The 19,872-nt window shown below is 36.9% G+C and overlaps 1 protein-coding gene across 2 annotated transcripts; it reads left to right on the top strand.

Moving 5' to 3' along the window:
* Positions 1 to 300: 300 nt before the first annotated feature.
* Positions 301 to 13,362, top strand: LOC147518202 (Major facilitator superfamily protein). Of its 2 annotated transcripts, XM_086590119.1 has the most exons (9): positions 306 to 630; positions 829 to 1,088; positions 10,315 to 10,379; positions 10,502 to 10,664; positions 11,137 to 11,285; positions 11,382 to 11,633; positions 11,791 to 11,959; positions 12,043 to 12,135; positions 12,542 to 13,362. In XM_086590119.1, the coding sequence occupies exons 1-9, from the start codon at positions 411 to 413 to the stop codon at positions 12,839 to 12,841; spliced, it is 1,671 nt and encodes a 556-aa protein (XP_086446245.1). In that variant the 5' UTR covers positions 306 to 410; the 3' UTR covers positions 12,842 to 13,362. The 2 variants fall into 2 exon arrangements, with proteins under 2 accessions (XP_086446246.1, XP_086446245.1); XM_086590120.1 differs by lacking the exons at positions 10,315 to 10,379; positions 10,502 to 10,664 and having other exon boundaries at positions 301 to 630.
* Positions 13,363 to 19,872: the final 6,510 nt, after the last annotated feature.

The raw sequence follows: 19,872 nt of genomic DNA, 5'->3' as shown, positions 1-19,872 counted from the left end.
ATACCGCATCGAGTCTAAAATCTCCTTCCTTACATATTTTTATGTATCGTGGTTTACTTTTAAATTAACGTACAAATTGTTAATTAGATCGAAGGATTATAACATAAGCGAAAATGAAAACACAACCAGTCGATCAGGATAGTTGGGGTTAGCTCCAAACTCCAAACCCAAAACCAATGTATACTGGTATAGTTGCGTACTTGCATTGCATCCATAAAATCATTGCCTCTCCAACGGACAAGTCACACCGGTTAGCAAAAAAAAAAAGTATCAGTAAGACAGTGATGCACACAATTTTGATGGTCTAAAATTAGTAACTGCTCTGAGTGGCATCTGGTCATCCTGATTATTATTATAAAATAAAATTGGCTTAGAAAAACAGTTAAATAGTACACAAATAGAGAGTGAGTATGGCAACCACTTTACTACTAATAAATCCATCGACCCAAAAAATTCCCATTTCATCAAACTCTCCCCTCCGCTGCAAATCTTTCCCACTCATCACTTTCTCCGGAATTTCAAAACAAACTCGACGAAAACCAAAACCAAAACCTCCCGAGAAAGACAACATGTCTGCCACTGTTCCGATATCATCTGCACCTTCCCTCCTTGCTCATGAAAACGAACAAGGTAAAACTATTTCTTACTTTGTTTAAATACTCGTTTTTCTTTTCTTTTTTTTAGTATGGGCTTTGTGGATAATATTTTATAGGCGATAATTGACCAATACGCCTTTGCTTGTTGATATACTAGTAGTGGTTTTTTAATATGCAATTTCAAAAGGGGCACTGTGAGAACATGCATGTTTACATTTTTGCCTGATTGCAGATGCAGGTGATACTTCATTAAGAAACCAGCTGCTTCCGGAGAAACAAGTATTGGATATAGAGCAGGAAGCATACTCTATTGTTGTAACCACTAAGCATAAGAAGAGATCTTATGCGAGTTACGTAACATGCTTTGGGGTTGATTTGTCCCCAGATACCATTGCGGTTGCTATGGTGTATTTTGTCCAAGGAGTTTTAGGCCTTTCTAGACTTGCAGTTAGCTTTTACTTGAAAGATGACCTGCACTTAGATCCAGCAGAGGTGGGTTTTTCCTGAATTTTACTATTTGTTTCTTGTCTGTCTTCGTACCAGATTTATCAAAGAGATCACCTTATTTATTTTCTATTTACCAACCGGAGCAAAAATGTTTTTAAGTGGCCCTCCTCTTGACAAGCACATTGAAAACTTGGACTTGTTGGTTTTGAATATTACATACTATACTGTTGGGGTTCCTCACCATGTGCTGGTACGACCTCGTTAACTTTATACAAGGGGCACACACCCTTGGATTTGCCTTGGTTAAGGGGCGCACGCCCTCATGAGGTGAAGATGGACGACCCCATGGGATCGGCTCTGAGGAGTTTGAATGATCTGCTCACATCTTTTGAAGATGATGTTTTTGATTGAGTTTACACAAGGGGTGCATGCCCCCTAATATGCCTAGCCTGCACATGCCCCCATGCCGTGCACAGTTAGGAGTCCAATTTTCAGCAGACAAACCGAGATGATTTGGAATTTTGTTTCACACCGAAATTTCTGATTCCTATATATATGAAGTTAGGGTTGTTTATCCAGAAGTCACACAAGTCATACAAGAGAGAAAACCAATTTTGAGAACAACCAAACTTGAGAGAAAACCCTTGCAAAGAGATAAAACTTGTAAGGAGATATTGGTGAAGAGAGATCTAGTAAATTTGGAGAGACTTGAGTGGAGTGATTGTAATCTTCCTTTTCACACTTATAAAATGATTGGCTCTTGTGGAAGTAAACATCATTAGCCGAATCACGTTATATCTTGTGTCTCATTGTGGTAACTTTTATTTTATATTGTTATTGCTTGTTTGTGATAGTGAATTCCATAGGTTAGGTTTGTGGTTGTTGGTTGCATTGAAAACTTAGTTTTTTATTTGAGTTTAGAGTGTTTATATTCAAGCTATCTTAGTAGGGATTGATTGGTATCGTTTTCCCCAACAAATGGTATTAGAGCCGTGATTAGATCAATCACAAAAGTTTTTGTTCCAAGCTTCGCTCGAAAGGTGTTTGATTAAATTCCTAAAAGGAGGTTTGAGTTGAAATAGTTTGTTGAGATGGATCACTTTATAAACACTCGCATGACTAGTTTAAATAGAAGTAACTATATATTTTGGAAAGTCAAGATGGAAGACTTGTTTTATTGCAATGACTTGGCACAATCCATTGAGAATGGAATAGTAAAACCGGATACAGTATCCGATGCCGATTGGAATACGTTTAATAGAAAAACTATTGGGTACATTCAACAGTAGATTGACGATAGTATATTCCATCGTGTATCCCAAGAGACTACCGTTTGTAACCTGTGGAAGAAATTGGAAGACCTTAATGAGGAGACAAGAAGGGACGCATAGAGTAGCTCCTGTCGCTCAGAGATCCTTGTCACAGAAAGGCAAGAGAGAGGCAAAAGTAGAGAGCCATCTCATTTTAGAGATGATGACAAAAGAAAACCTAGGAGCATGAGTAGACCTCCTAATAAAGACTTGTCGTGTTATCATTGCGGTATCCATGGGCACTTCAAGTATGAACGCATAGAATTGAAGAGGGATGAGAAAACTAGTACCGTACACGAAGACAAGTTAGAGATGAAAAAAAAAACAACACTGGCCGAGACTCTATTGTCATAGCTTCAGAGTGAAGTAGGAATTGTGTCAGATTGTGGTGAGTGTTGTGTTAGTACTTTATGTCAAGATACAGAGTGAGTGATAGATACCGGAGTGTCCTATCACATCACACCGCACAGGAGTTTCTTTACTACTTACAAATTGAGTGATTTTGGTAAGGTAAAGATGGGTAATAATGGAGTCTCGAAAATTATAGGCATTGGTGATGTTCATGTAGAAACTAATGTTGGCTACACCTTAACACTCAAGGATGTAAAACATGTCCCTGACATTCGACTAAGTCTAATTTTCGCTGGGAAGTTAGATGATGATGATTTCTAAAGCTTGTTTAGTAATGGGGTATGGAAACTAAGCAAATGTTCTTTTGTGGTAGTCAAAGAAAAGAAGAGTTGTTCGCTTTACAAGACGCAAGCTAGTTTGTTTAAAACAGAGTTAAATGCGGTACAAGAAGAACCTTCCACCGAACTATGACATAAAATATTGTGTCATATGAGAAAGAGAGGCATGTAAGTTCTGGCTAAGTAAAAGGCTTTGCCAAATATCAAAGGTACACATTTAGATAGATGTACTCATTGTTTAGTTGGAAAACATAAAGTGTCTTTCCAAAGATTCTCTTCTCACCGAAAGGAGAATGTCTTTGAGCTAGTACACTCGGATTTATGTTGCCCCATAAAAGTGAAATCCCACGAAGGAGCTTTGTATTTGTTGATTTTTATTGATGATACGTCAAGAAAGATATGGGTATATAGTTTGAAGACCAAGGATGAAGTTCTTTGTGTGTTCAAAACTTTCCATAGCATGTTGGAAAGAGAGACAAAGAAGCTTTTGAAGTGTATTCATTCAGATAATGGGGGAAAATACATTGGGCCGTTTGAAGAGTATTGCAAGAGCCATATGATTCGTCATGAGCAGACAGTTTCCAAGACACTGGAACACAATGGTATAGCCAAGAGGATGTATCGTATCATTGTAGAAAGAATGAAATGCATGTTGTCTCACTCTAAATTACCAAGGAGTTACTGGGTAGAAACAATGTGCACAGTCGTATATGTGATCAACTCATCTCCTTCGAAGCCTCTGAATAGTGATTATCCAGAGAGAGTATGGTAAAGTAGAGATATTGATTATGGATACTTTGAGGGTATTCGGGTGCAGAGCATTTGTTCATATTTCCAAGGATGAGATATCAAAACTTGACGACAAAAGCAAGCAGTGCATTTTCTGGGTTATGGGGATGAGAATTTTGGTTACAAACTTTATGATCCGATCAACAAGAAGGTAATCCGAAGTTGAGATGTGTTCTTGGAAGACCAAACAATAGAAGATTTTGAGAATGGTGAGAAGCTAGAAGCTTTTGTTGATGATCTTGTTGATTTAGAACCAGAAGTTCCTATTGTAGAACAAGTTGCAAAAAACATTGAGAATGCAGAGAACCATGGGTTTGAGGCTTATGATGATGATCCTATTGTTTATGATAGGATTGAACCTATTGAGATAGAAAATGCAGAAACTGTGCATGAATCACCACCTGAGCAAGAAAAAGTGCATCCTCCTGAGCCACAAGAAGACAAAGTGAGGAGATCCGAGAGAGAAAGACAAGCTTCAACTAGGTACCCACCACATACATATGTTTTACTATTCGATGGTGGAGAACCTATGTACTATCAAGAGGCTCTTGAAGGTACAAATAAAGAGAAATGGTTAAAGACCATACAAGATGAGATGACTTAGTTGAGAAACCAAAAAAAAGAAAAATTTTCAAGAACAAGAGGATTTTCAAAGTCAAGCATGAAGAGAGTAATCCATATCCAAGGCACAAAACTCGTCTTGTTGTGAAGGGATTTGGTCAAAGGAAAGATATTGACTTTGATGAAATTTTTGCTCTTGTTGTTAAGATGACTTCTATCAGGGTGGTATTGGGTTTGGCCACAAGTATGAATCTAGAGATTGAGCAACTAGATGTCAATACAACTTTTCTTCATGATGATCATAAGGAAGATGTCTACATGGACTAGCTAGAGGGTTTTGAGGTCAAAGGCAAGGAGCATTTTGTATGCAAACTAAGAAAAAGTTTATATGGTTTGAAGTAGGCACCGAGACTGTGGTACATCAAGTTTGAGTCCTTCATGGTGAAACAATGCTACAAGAAGTCTGCGTCTGATCAGTGTGTGTTTGTTCAGAAGTTTTCAGATGGGGATTTCATAGTGCTCTTGCTGTATGTGGATGATATGTTGATAGTTGGCCAGAACATTAATAAGATATCCAATTTGAAGAAAGACTTGAGCAAGTCTTTTGAGATGAAGGATTTGGGTCAAGCAAAGTAAACAGGAGCGGACCCAGCAAACAGAGGGCTACACCAGGCTTTTAGCCTGGGGTCCGTTTGGGTAAAAAAAAAATTAGTATGTATTTAAATCTAAAGCTCGGCCCAGTTACCCAAAAGTTTTTCTTGAAGTCTAACAACCCAGCGATAAACAAAAGAACCCGACGATATCTCATGAATAGAAATACAGACGATAAACAAAAGAACAACCCGGCGATATCTCTTGAAATCTTGATTCTTCATTCCTCACTAGCAACTCTAATTGCCTAATTCTAATCCACGTTCTTCACTTATTCTACTATTCGTTCTCCTCAGGTAATTTATTATATATGTTAGTTTTTTTTTTTTTTTTCTTTTCTTTTTTAAAATATGAAATGTTGATGGTTAATTGGTTTTTCTTTTCCTTTGTTTTTTATTTTAATGTTTCATACGTCTAAAATGCCAAAGGGAGTGCGAAAGATAGATTCATTCTTTAAACTAAAAGAAACCAAGACATCTAATGTTGCTAGAACTATTGAAAAGGATAATCAAGGCCGTTCAAAACTCCAAAGAGTTGGATATTCAAAAAGGCTTCCGAAAAAAGCACATATACTTTTCCGAATATTCAAAAAGAGTTTTTGAATATTATTAGTGATTATATGAGGGGTAAGATTCGTGAGGAAGTTGGAGATGCTAAGTTTTGTATTTTTGTTAATGAATCACAAGATGCTTCAAATAAAGAACAAATGGCTATTGTATTAAGATTTATCGACTATGATGGTTTTGTACGTGAACAGTTTTTAGATGTTGTTTGCGTTGATGACACTTGTTCACAAACCCTCAAGAATGAAATATGTGATATTCTTGTTCGGAACAATCTCTTTGTTGATGATATGAGGGGTCAAGGGTATGATAGTGCTAGCAACATGCAGGGTGCTTGGAATGGATTGCAAGCTTTATTTCTTAGGGAGTGCTCTAGTGCGTATTACGTGCATTGTTTCGAAGTTGGGCATAATTGTCAATTATTTTAAGACTTCTCCTAAGCGCCAAGCTGAGTTACTAGTTCAAGTCGAAGAAATTCAAAAATTGATTGACTGTGGTCAATGTTCTAAAAACGCTTAAAGGTAGTAGGACGGACATAGTGGAGCCTAGTCTTTAGAAGCGGCTAGATTTCGCTAGGCGCTAGGCGGTTTTATTTAATTAATTAATTATTTAAATATATATGTATAATTAATTTATTTTTTCTCTAATAGTGGTGCACAACGCACTTCCATCAACAATCATGGAAACAGAATGAGGTGGGATCTGTTAGTCGCGCCATGGTTTACGTGTTGTGAGGATTGTTTGACCTTAGCTATTTTAATTTACTTTGGTTGCTGGATTGCTAAGAGAAGAAAAAAAAAGAGAAGAAAAAAAGAGAGCAGAATTGGAGAGAAGAAATACATACCGAAAAGAAGAGCAGAATCGGTTGAACTGGATTGTTTGTTGAAGAATCTTGACCGAGAAGAAGAAGAAGAGCAGTTGATCTTTTGTTAAAGAAGAGAGACTGAGAAGAAGAGCCCGATTGTTTGTTTCTAACCCCTATCGGGATTTTTTTTAACTAAATTTAAATTGGGCCTATAGGATTTTAAATTTAATTGGGCTTATAACAAATTGGGCCAAAAAAACAAACTGGACCTTCTAAACCGTCCAGCCCCGCCTAGACCGATTAATCCGCCGCCAAGTCCTGATTAAACGGTCCACCGTTTTATCAACCGTTTAGGGTGAAAATCAGTACGGCTAGGCACCGCCTAAACGGCCACCTAAGCCGTTTTTTAGAATACTGATTGTGGTGAACTGGAGACAGGAAGGGGGGAGAATCAGATTACGGCATTGCAGAGAGCTGGGTCTACTCGTTGGAGCTCCCATTTTTGATCTGTGAAGAGTTTGATAGTTTCATTTAGTGCACTTTCTCGTGTTCTTGAGAACAACACAAAAAATGGATCAATTAATTCTAAACGGGGGGAAGCTAAAGGTGCTCTTATTGCACTTAGATCGTTTGAGTTTGTTTTCATGTTACATTTGCTACGTAAGATTATGGGAGTCGCTGACATACTTTGCAAAATCTCAAGACATTATTAATGCTATGCATTTAGTCTCCTCTCCACCACAGAAGTACTCTTTCAAAACCTGAGAGACGATGGTTGGAGCATTTTTTTTTGTGAAGTTAATTTGTTTTGCAAGAAGAATAATATTGATATGCCTAATATGGATTCACGCTATACGATGGGCACGGGTCGTGCTTGTCAGCAACGTGATTGCATAACGTTTGAGCATCGGTATCGCGTTGATATATAACAGTGCCATAGATTTTCAGTTAATGGAGTTGAAAAGTAGATTCACCAAGAAAACATTAGAGTTTTTTACTCTTAGCTTTGCTTTGACCCCTAAAGATGCTTTTAAATCATTTAGGATTGATGATATTTGCAGTCTTGCTGAAAGATTTTACTTTCGAGATTTCAGTGATCAAGAGATACTTATATTGATAACTCAGCTGCAGCATTATGAGATTGATGTTTGTCGTAATTCGGTTTTCTATAATATGTCCACGATATTTGAGCTGTGTAGAAGATTAGTTGAAACTGGAAAGTCGAAGTCTTACTATAGATTAGTTCGTCTTGTACTTATTCTTCCCATATCTACAGCAACTACAGAAGGGCGTTCTCAGCCATGAAACTTATCAAAACACAGTTTCGAAACAAGATGGAGGATGAGTTTCTTGCAGATTCAATGGTTATCTACATTAAAAGGGATTTTGCTAATGATATTGATCTGGATTTGGTAATAAATGATTTTGACGCCTGCAAAACTCGTAAAATGCCGTTTAATTAGTTTTTCTTTTTAAATAGATTTGTAGTTGAACTTTACAAGATATTTTGATGAATTAGTATATATATTTGGCTACTTGTGAATTGTGAATTATGGTGTTTCAGTTGTTTCTTTGGAATGTGTATATTATTTTTTTTGTTTAAGACTCTGGCTATCGTTGTTTAGTCTGGGGAGAGTTGAAATGCTAGGTTCACCCCTGAAAGCAAATACTTGGTATGTGGATCGCTCGTGACAGAAAGAGTGAGAAGTTGTGGCTTTGTAAAGGAAGCTATATTGAGAAGGTGTTGAAGAGATTCAACATGGATCAAGCAAAGCCAGTGAGTTGTCCGCTTGATGGTCAATTCTACATGACCAAAGATAAGTGTCCAAAGGGTGAGCATGAGAAGAAAGAAATGCAAAAGATTCTTTATGCATCCGCAATGGGCAGCTTGATGTATGCAATGATGTGTACAAGACCGGATATTGCTTTCGCCATCGGTGTTGTAAGCCGATTTCTGTCAAATTCGGGTAAAAAGCATTGGGAAGGTGTTAAGTGAATATTGAGATATTTCAAGGGCACTTCCAAGGTGTGTTTGTGTTTTGGTGGGAGTAAAACTTTACTTGAAGGCTACACAGATGGCAGGTGATGTTGACTCAATGAAGTTCACTTCCGGTGGTTATTTGTTTACATTTGCAGGGGGAGCAGTTTATTGGCTATTGAAGTTGCAAAAGTGTATTGCCCTCTCCACTAAAAAAACAAAGAGATGATATGGATGAACAAGTTCTTCAATGAACTAGGGCTAAAATAGAAACAGTTTGTAGTTTTTTGTGACAGTCAGAGCGCCATCCATTTGAATAAGAATCTGAGTTTTCATTCTAGATCCAAACACATACATGTGCGTTATTATTATATTAGAGAAGTTCTAGAAGATAAACAATTGTGTATTGAGAAGATCTATACCGACAAAAATAGGTCGGATATGATGACCAAAGTTTTGCCAAAGGGCAAGTTTTATGTTTATTGTGCTACCGTCGGAATGGTAGCACACTCCTATTGTGATTTGGGAATGTGTGGATGTATCCCCTTCATGGGGGGGGAGCCCTCACCATCTTGCTGGTACGACCTGGTGGTATACAAGAGGCACACACCCTTGTATTTGCCTTGGTTAAGGGGCGCACTCCCTCATGAAGTGAAGATGGACGACCCCATGGGATCGACTCTGAGGAGTTTGAATGACTTGCTCACATCGTTTGAAGTTGATGCTTCTGGTTAAGTTTACACGTGCGCCCCTATGCTGTGCACAGTTAGGAGTCCGGTTTTCAGTAGACAAACCGAGATGATTTGGAATTTCGTTTCACACCGAAATTTCAGAATCCAATATATATGAAGTTAGGGTTGTTTACCCATAAGTCACACAAGTCATACAAGAGAGAAAACCCTTGCAAAAAGATAAAGCTTGTAAGGAGATATTAGTGAAGAGAGATCTAGTAAGTTTGGAGAGATTGTAATTTTCATTCTCACACTTATAAAATAATTGGCTCTTGTGGAAGTAGGCATCATTAGCCAAACCACGTTATATCTTGTGTCTAATAGTGGTAAGTTTTATTTTACATTGCTATTGCTTGTTTAAGATAGTTAATTCCATAGCTTATGTCTGTGGTTGTTGGTTGTAGTGAAACCTTAGATTTTTTTATTGGAGTTTAGAGTGTTCATATTCAAGCTATCTTAGTGGGGATCGATTGACATCGTTTTCCCCAACATATACAATTTATGGATGTACTCAAACATGGTGGTGAGTGACAAAGTTAACGTCATCTGGATTTGCTTTGGAAAAATCATTGTTTCACCCGTTTTCTTTGGACAAAAGTAAAACAGTCCTATGCCACAAATATTGATTTTAGCTGCAAACTAATATAGATTGGTGAGTGTGTTTAAAATTTACAATACAAGTACTTAGTGTTAAAAAATGTTTCAAACAACTTCACCACTGAAAATTTTCTTTGAAAGAAATTATGGATCCATCTTTTAATAATCTTCAACTTCTTTAAACGATTCATGAGTATTTGATCTAAGGACCACCAAGTGCTCACACCTTTTATGTGTGCACAACCTGATTCCCTTTTTTACCTGTTTTTTTTTTGTTGATGCAACATTAAGTCTTGAAATATTCAGCAATGAATGTAAGACAATAGGTTTTTGGGAGTGTAGCTTAAATGCCATTTTAGTTTATGTTATACTTCAGTGCAAACAATTATATTCTATTCGGTGATCGAATTCCTTTTTATTTTATCCTACTACCAAAGTTTTTGTTTTTGCTCAATTGACAATTAATTATCTCTATAAAATGTGGATGTGTTTAGGAATTAAGTTAATACTAACATGGAAGTTTATCTTATATATTAAGTGGATTGGTAATTGAGTACGAATATCATTAGGACTGACAAATTCTTCGTTGTTAATTAGACAGCAGTGGTAACTGGTGTTTCTGCATTACCATGGCTAATCAAGCCTCTCTATGGTTTTATCAGGTTGGTTTGTTTGTTTGTTTGTTTGTTTGTTCTTTTTCTTATTCTTGTGGTCTTCTTATTTTGTTCAGTAGTACCCATATCTCTTCTATTCAGGAGTTGTAACAAGTTTTTGGCCTTCACAGTGATTCTTTTCCTCTTTTTGGTTACCGAAGAAGGTCATACCTTGTTTTATCGGGTCTTCTTGGGGCTCTTTCTTGGTCTTTGATGGCTACCTTTGTCGACAGCAAGTACGATGCTGCTTTCTGTATTCTTCTTGGATCACTTTCTGTTGCCTTTTCAGATGTTGTAAGTATCAAAGCACACTCATTGCTCACAAAGGACTCACTGATCTTGCAGTTTTTTTTTTGCCCTCCCCCCCCCAAACTTGCATCTTATCTGAGTGTGGATTCACGGCTTCTATAGGGTAGCAATATGGGGCTTTGATACTGGAATGTCTATTTTGGACATCAAGTACAATGCATCGCATATAAATAGATTTACCACGGGGATAGTGTTAATAATCCATGGATGTTCAACCAAATGTGTTATTTGACACATTCTGGCAGGGTAACCTTTTAGGGGACTTGTGGTCCTCACTAAAAAGGGATGCCGACTGCCTGACTCATTTCCATGTGCTTTTCTACAAACCTAAGCACTGTATACAAACTAATGTTGAAGTGTATATGCATTTATGTGTGAATCCTTGACTCTAGCTTATGTATTGCTATATTCCCATGGCATCGTTAATTTGAATCCGTAAAAATGAGGTGCTGTGCAGGTTGTAGATTCCATGGTCGTAGAAAGAGCTCGTGGTGAGTCACAAAGCACATCTGGATCTCTTCAGTCTTTGTGTTGGGGATCTTCTGCTTTTGGGGGGATTATAAGTGCCTACTTTAGTGGCTCACTGGTGGAGGCATATGGTGTAAGGTACGTGATTTATATTCTTTTTCTGAATACTCTGTTGTAGTTGAACCTTCGCTGACTCGCTTACCTAACCAATAAAATGATTGTTGTTGGTTGCAGGTTTGTTTTTGGTGTCACAGCGCTGTTACCACTTATAACATCTGCAGTTGCTGTTCTTGTTAAAGAACAGAGTATGCAGGGTTCAACAAGAGGACATAACCCTTTAGTCAGCCAGGGATTCATTGAAGGTTCAAAGCAGAACCTTATTCAGCTTTGGACAGCAATTCGGCAGCCTAACGTATTTTTGCCGACCTTATTCATTTTTCTATGGCAGGCAACACCTCATTCGGAATCAGCCATGTTTTACTTTACGTATGTTCTATCCCAGTCATTGTCAATTCTTCTTATACATTTCAGATGATGTCCTACTCAAAACTCAGCTCCTTACGTGTTACATACTTGCATAGACTTGTAGTATTAAGTTAGAATTGTTAAAGTGTAGCGAAATTTTGTTTTTTTTGGCTTGCAGCACAAACCAACTGGGTTTTACTGCTGAGTTTCTTGGTCGCGTTAAGCTTGTCACTTCTATTGCGTCATTATTAGGCGTTGGGCTGTATAATGGATTTTTGAAGAATGTTGCATTGCGGAAAATATTTCTTGTGACAACCATTATAGGTTCAGTTCTTGGAATGACACAGGTGTGTGAAAATGCACTTTGATATGGAAAGTTTAACTAGATTAAATTGTTTGAGAGGTCAAACTTCTCGTTTCTCTTGAACAGGTTTTCCTTGTTACTGGACTAAATCGGCAATTTGGTATAAGTGATGAGTGGTTCGCTATTGGTGATTCTTTAATTATAACTGTCCTTGGGCAGGTAATATATTTTTTATCATTACTTTTACAGTTATACCATATGTGCTACTTGTATACTGTTACTAGATTTCCACCTTTTTCTGAACCAAATCGGGTTAGCTCTTTTCCTTTATATACTAATTATTCGTATTAACAACCTCCTTCAATCTAATCATAGCTACTCTATAGTCTATATACATGTAATGCTTATCAGTAACGAGGGTCTCGTCCCCAAATATTAGAGAACAGTTGAACCAATTTAGTTCATCTGTTAATTATATTATTCTTTGTTTTGTTTTGTATTTATCTTTCTACTTTTCTACTATTTTTTTTAGATTAGCTTTCTTTTTCAGTAGATAATCGATAATGACGCTTTCACATCACCAATAAATTTACTGTTAGACAGCATTTATTATGTGGTTTTGCAGGCATCTTTCATGCCAGTACTTGTGTTGGCAGCAAGATTATGTCCTCAGGGTATGGAGGCTACACTGTTTGCCACTCTCATGTCCATTTCCAACGGAGGGAGTGTCGTTGGGGGACTAATGGGTGCGGGTCTGACTGAACTCTTTGGTGTCACAAAGGACAGCTTTAATAATTTGGCGTACTTAATAATTCTCTGCAATCTTAGTTCCTTATTGCCTTTGCCTCTCCTTGGACTCCTACCAAAAGAAAACCCGGAAATGGCGACAGAAGAGAGTGCAGATATCGAGATGAAGTCAAACTAAAAGTGAACGGTCTACATACTCGTCATGCAAGGACCTGTCTGACAAGATCCATTGTGTATAGATTATAGACTATAGAGGTGTCAAAGATGGAAGGAAAGCGGCAGAAGATTTTCTAATTTGTAATTTTTTACCTTGGTGCAACACAGAAAGTCTTCTATCGTTTGGTTCAGAATTTCGGATGCTCGCAGGCGTTAATGGTTTTGTTTGGTCTCGGAATGGCTATGCAAACTCAAGGTGTATTTTTCTACTTCCAGTCCTTCAAGATGATCATGTGAAGAGATCAAGTATTTCCCAAGCCGGAGAGAGATGCATACATTAATTAACATGAAGCTAGGTCAGCAAGGCAGTTGACTGCTGCATTTTGTTAGAGTTTCAGCTGCAGTTGATGTGCTTCCACAAATTTGTGTATTATGCATTGTACATAATCTCCAACTGAGCATATAATTCCCCTTTTGAGCATGTCTACTCATACGGTTCTCTTCAGGCGCCAAAGCTTAATATGAATACTGCCTTTCTTCTAATGCTTGAGTTGTGTTTATGAAAATAACTTTCTAAACAGATTAAATAGGTTTATGTGGAATGAATGGTGTACAAAGAGATGAATGCTTTCTAGTAGTAGCAATTTGGAAAATAGGATGCTCAGTTTGTTAGGAATTTAGGAGGAAGCATTTTGAAAATAGGATGCTCAGTTGGCTAACTTACTAACTATGCTGCTGCTGATCCAAACAATCACATAGAAAAGATTATTAAAGAGAAGAAAGATTAAGCAAGAATAAAACTAAGAAGATTAACAACCGAGGAAAAATATCCTCTAGGGTTCTATATTCTATAGGGTTTTCTCTTATTGATGTCCAAAATAGATCTACAATAATGAGAAGGTTTTCTAGTTGCTCTTTTTTGGATTACAAGACCTAAGTTATCTCTCACTATTGTACTCGCTCTTTTTACAAGACCTATTTATAGAGTGTGAAACTTTCCTTACTCTATTAGAGTTTTACATGCACTAAATTACTCTTATTAGGGTTACAAGACTTAGATATAGAGTGAGACTCTTTATCCTACACAACAAGTGTTTGACAAACATTAGACAACAAGTGTATAACCAACATGTTGAAAGCAGAAGAGAAAGTAGAAGCAGGAAGCAGTGACTGGAGATGCCATCGTTAGAAGCAGCGACTATTGGCTGCAATTATTGGTGGAACTATTAGCGGCAAGTATTTGCGGAAGAGTTATTAATTCTTGTAAAGATCCTCCTGGATCCCCCGTTCCCCTTCCTTCCTTTTAGGAGCCTTGAGCTCCTGCTCAAGCTAAATTTTGAGATGAGGGAACTCAGAAGTCCCCTTGTCAGTTGTCACGACTGTACCACTTGGACCTGCTAGGAAGTTGACCCTTTCTGCAATAGTAACAAATATAACCGTTACTAAAATTAATTTAAGTAACGGATACACCCCTTAATACTTTTTGTCTAAGTGAGTGTAACACCCCAGAGCTAACGGATAAACGCCTTTTCTAGTATAGTGACACCGTTTAGTGATCTTCAATTTTAAAGCTTTCTATAATCTATATCCATCCTAATGGGTACGGCTTCTGGTGTGGTGTTGTCGCCAAACCCATCTTGTTCACAAGAGCTTCGGAAATCAATGATAGCTTCTACAACACTCTGCTTAAGTTGACATTGAAGAGTTCTTCATGAATAGCATCATCTGAATCTATATCGGCTTTGACCATGAGATTGATTTTCATATCAGCTGTTCGTACCGCTAGAAGTTCTTCTATTGCTTGTGCCGCCAAAGTTGATTTCTTATCCTTCTTTCCCCTTCCTTATTTAGGTTGAAGTTCAGGGCAAAGTTTCCAACACCTATCTTTTGTGTGCCCTGAAAGTTCACAATGGTCACAATAGTTCTTCTTCGAGGTCGAACTGTTTTGACTTCCATCTCTCTTCATGTCATTCTTCCAATCAGATATGCTTCCAGACTTATATGCTTGTCATCTTTCTTTTTGGCTTTACTATTCTTTGACTCAATAGCAATAGCCTTCACGTTAGTATCTTCAATAGTATCTACATCAAACAATTTTAGTTCTTTGCGTATATACTCTTCAAGACCTCCCATATACTTCATAAAAACATCGTCGTAGTCATAAACATCGATGTCCAAAACCAATGCTTGGCTATGGAATTCAGTGGTATACTCCTGTACGGTTTGACCAAACTTCTGTCGGTAGGATAAAACCATCTTTCTTGCTCAAAACCTATCGGGTAAAATTGTTTTCGCATCAACTCTTTGAATTTATCGTGGCATTTGCGGAAAGACTTTCACCATGTAAGAGCATGACTATAAAGTTTCAATGTAGCGAACTTGATTTTATCCGAATTAGAATACTTATATATGGTGTAATAAGTTTCTAATCAATCAATCCAGTTATCCAACTTATCGGCGTCAATGGTTCCATCATAAATTGGAATATCAACCTTAAAGTCGATTTTGAGGTTTCGAATGGGACGCTTAGACTTACCCACATCTTCATTAGATCTGGTGTCTTCAGTTGCTCCATCTTCAGTTGTGTTGTCTTGTCTCCATCAGCATCTACAACAACCTGCTCTTTCCGGCACTAACTTCACATTTTTCTAAAGTGGTAATTGGTGAGACTTCTTTGGCATACAACGTTTCCAGTAACTTGTTCATCTTAGAAGTTAGGGTTTCAACCTGTTCTTCAAGTTTTGTGAGTCTTGTTTTTTCTTCATTGTTAGACATCCTCACTTAATTCTTTCTCACAACTGGTTTTCTATAAACTTCTAGTGTTTTCTTTTCTTCGCGGGATTGCTTGTAACGGTCACGTGTTGAGACCATAAACCACCTAATCCACAAGATCTTGGTGCTCTGATACCTCTTGATCCAAACAACCACGTAGATAGAAAAGATTATTAAAGCGTATAAAGATTAAGCAAGAATAAAACTAAGAAGATTAACAATATATATAGGAAAACCTCTAGGGTTTTCTTTTATTGATGTCCATAACAGATCTACAATAATGAGAATGTTTTCTACTTACTCCTTTTTGGATTACAAGACCTAAGTTGTCTCTCTTTATTGTACGTGCTCCTTTTGGATTACAATACCTATTTATAGAGTGAAACTTTCTATACTCTATTAGAGTTTTACATGCATTAAATTGCCCGTGATAGAGTGGGACTCTTTACCCTAATCAACAAGTGTTTGACAAGTATTAGAATTCCTAATAATATTACATCTCCTAACTCATAGTCCCATAAGCCTATAGTAGAACTAGTCTTGTAGTAGTGGTAGAACCATCTTGTATTACCATCATTCATCTATGACTATCTTTATGATATAACCATACTCTATAATCATCCTTTATGTATAACCAACATGTCGGAAGCGGAAGCAGGAAGTGGTGACTGGAGACGATGTCGTCAGGAAGTTGCGACAGGAGGCGGAAACTATGCAATTATTGGTGGAGATTATCGCAGAAACTATTGGCTGCAGTTATTGGCAAAGACTATTGGTAGCAATTATTGGCAAAACTATTAGTGGCAAGTATTAGCGAAAGAGTTATTAATGCTTGTAAAGATCCTTCTGGATCAATTGCAGTGACGAGAACTCGGTGTAGAAGCCAGACTGTTTAGTTATTTATTTTTGTAAGCTGAATTTTTAATGAACTTCCATGACCTCTTTAGTAGAGGTGTCATTTTTATTTATTTTTAGATACATTCATATTATTCTCCAGATTTTGGGTTTAATCTCCCTGGTTGATACACCCAGTATAAAAATCCCCTTATTATGTACTAACCCATAAAAATCTCCTATTTTTCTAAAGTATCCAAACTGACTAAAATACCCCCCACACATAAAACCTTAGATCTCAAATTTATCTTCTTTTTTTCTTCTCACCGCATTCTCTCTTCTTGTAAACCCTAGATATCCTGCAAAACCAAATTAACATAGAAGATAAGATGACAAAACAACCGAAATTCTTCCTTTCTCACTTTCTCTCATTCTCTCATTTTTTTCAAATACGAAATTCTTATTTTCTTTCTCTCAATCAATTTCTCTTGAAATTTGTTGTTCTCCAACCAAACAAATTAGATTTGAGAAAAAATATCAAGATTTGGAAATTTTGTTTCTTCCACTCAAAACCGGATCTGAGAATTGTCTACTTTTTAAATTCAAAGACTCTTTGAATATTTTGAATATGAAAGTCAAGTTTTTTTCAATTCAAAAATGAAATCTTTTTGGGCTGTTGTTCATTTCAAATAATTTTGCATAAGTTATGATCGGCCTGCTTTCTCTATGAAAATTATATTTAATTTTTCATAGGTCACGTTACTGTGTAAATTTAAATTTACATAGATCAAGTTACTATATAAATATAAGTTTTCATAGCTCCAGTGACTATGTAAATATAGTTATATATATATATATTTTGTCAGGTGTCGAAAAAATTTCAATTACAAAAGTTACTATGTAAATTTAAGTTTTCATAGCTCCAATAACTATATAAATATAGTTTTACATATATATAACTATGTAAAAATACATTTACATATATTATGTCAGGTGTCGAGAGAAATTTTCAATCCCAAAAGTTACTATGTAAATTTAAGTTTTTATCGCTCCAATGACTGCAAATATATATATATATAACTATGTAAAAATACATTTACATATAGTCGGAAAATTTTCAATCCCAAAAGGGTAAAAAAGGAAATAAAATAAAATGGGAAATAAAAACAGACCAAATTTTATCTCTCTTTTAGAAAACAGGGAGGTTATTTAACAAGATCTAAATAATAGGGAGATTATGTGATATGGGTCGATGGGAGGGAGGTTATACTCAACCGAGTTAGAAACCGAGGGGCTGAGCCTCATTTCTTGTTGGGGCTTGAATTTATGAAAAAATACATTTACATATATTTTGTCAGGTGTCGAAAAAATTTCAATTACAAAAGTTACTATGTAAATTTAAGTTTTCATAGCTCCAATAACTATATAAATATAGTTTTACATATATATAACTATGTAAAAATACATTTACATATATTATGTCAGGTGTCGAGAGAAATTTTCAATCCCAAAAGTTACTATGTAAATTTAAGTTTTTATCGCTCCAATGACTGCAAATATATATATATATATATATAACTATGTAAAAATACATTTACATATAGTCGGAAAATTTTCAATCCCAAAAGGGTAAAAAAGGAAATAAAATAAAATGGGAAATAAAAACAGACCAAATTTTATCTCTCTTTTAGAAAACAGGGAGGTTATTTAACAAGATCTAAATAATAGGGAGATTATGTGATATGGGTCGATGGGAGGGAGGTTATACTCAACCGAGGGGCTGAGCCTCATTTCTTGTTGGGGCTTGAATTTATGATTTAACATATACTAGAACAAGTCCAACGTAGTTTCACAAGCTGATTTATATTAAATATGAATCACATGCAGAGTTACTTGAGATCTCATTGAACCTTTAGAATACATGCCATTGTAAATTTCAAACGATTGAATTCAAGCCTGAGAGGGTTGTATATGATTCTAATTTTCGACATCTTCATTTCGAATCAATATATTTCTTTTTCAATATTTACAGAAAGGTTAACTAGTATTACCCCTCTACTAGATGAGCCAATAAGGATTTCCCGCTTGGTTACTAGATGGGAAAATTAGGATCTCCTCCACAAGTACACACAAAAAAAAGTCAACCCATCTAGAGGGGACTCACCGGTCATTTCCGATATAGACAAGCGATTGGATATAAATATGGATGGCATGCATACTACGATAACACCAATTATAGCCATCATTGTATCAGCAATCAGTTGATCTTAACAGAGAAGTCTCATTGGCTCTTTCGGGCATTCCTTTACATCTCAGAACCAAAGAAATAGTTCTTTCTCTCATAAAAGGTTTTGGTATCTTGGTAGAGCTTGATGATTATTCTCTGAACTCTTGTGGTAAGAAAATTTGGGTTAAAGTCCAAGTTATTGACTTGGGTGCCATTCCAAGAATCATTAGCTTGGAAGAAAGGGGATATGTATTTCAATTCCTGTGTGGGTGGAGATAGATATCGAGATTGATGCTTTGGAGGAAGAAGAAATCTTAGAGTGGCCGGCGTGCGTAGCTGAAGACATAGCAATTCAAGGAAGCAACTCTTCTCCCGGTGGATCGGTTTCATTCGGAGAGTTGTCCCCAAAATTGTGTAGCAAGCTTGGCCGACGCCACAATAGAGTTGAGTAGGCCACCGGGTTTGGAGGCGTTGTGGAAGAAATTCAAAATTCAAATTTTGAATCCTCTAATCGGGTTAATCGGGGAACCCGCCAACAATGGGGTCGAGGTCTATAACACGCCTTGTGAGGGTCGGTCGTCACATGCTCCCTGTTCAGAAGTGGTGCGTGCTCTATCTTTGGAGGCCCAAAACACATATTCAGGTGTCTTTCAGGATAGGGCCGTCAGTTCGGGTATAAACATTGAAGCCCAAAAGAAAATAAGAAAAGTCTACGATAGACATAGGAAAAAAGACTTGGCAGGTATATTGGGGCACTTTTGGCCCAATAGGCTCAGCAGACAATTTAGTGCTTTCAGAGTCCGTAATGGTAAGGTGAGGCAAAGATCAAAAGATAACCAGAGCAAGACTAAGAAAGCTACATCAGACCCGGGGATTTCATCCCTTTCATTATATCAACCGCATTCACCGCGAATCCAAGCAGCGAGTGTTTTTGGGAGTGCCTCTATTGACAATATTGTATCAGAAGATTGCGATCGGAGCTTGTACGACGAAAGTCTTAATGAAGGGAACGTTGGTGATATTGCAAAAAGAGTGTACAAGTGTCAAAATACTGACGACCCTCGCGATTGGATCAAATACATGGTCATGCCATTGGCAACCAACTTGGGAATAACACATGGATCGGGAAGAATGGGCCTTGAAAAGCTTCTCGGGGAAATACAGGTGAATAACACTAAGAGTTATGGGAATGAATAAACTGTGGGGTTTCAGTCTATCTT

The sequence above is a fragment of the Coptis chinensis genome, chromosome 2 (assembly GCF_015680905.1).
Source record: "Coptis chinensis isolate HL-2020 chromosome 2, ASM1568090v1, whole genome shotgun sequence".
In the NCBI taxonomy this organism is placed as follows: domain Eukaryota; kingdom Viridiplantae; phylum Streptophyta; class Magnoliopsida; order Ranunculales; family Ranunculaceae; genus Coptis; species Coptis chinensis.
This window is presented reverse-complemented; position numbering and strand designations above follow the sequence as displayed.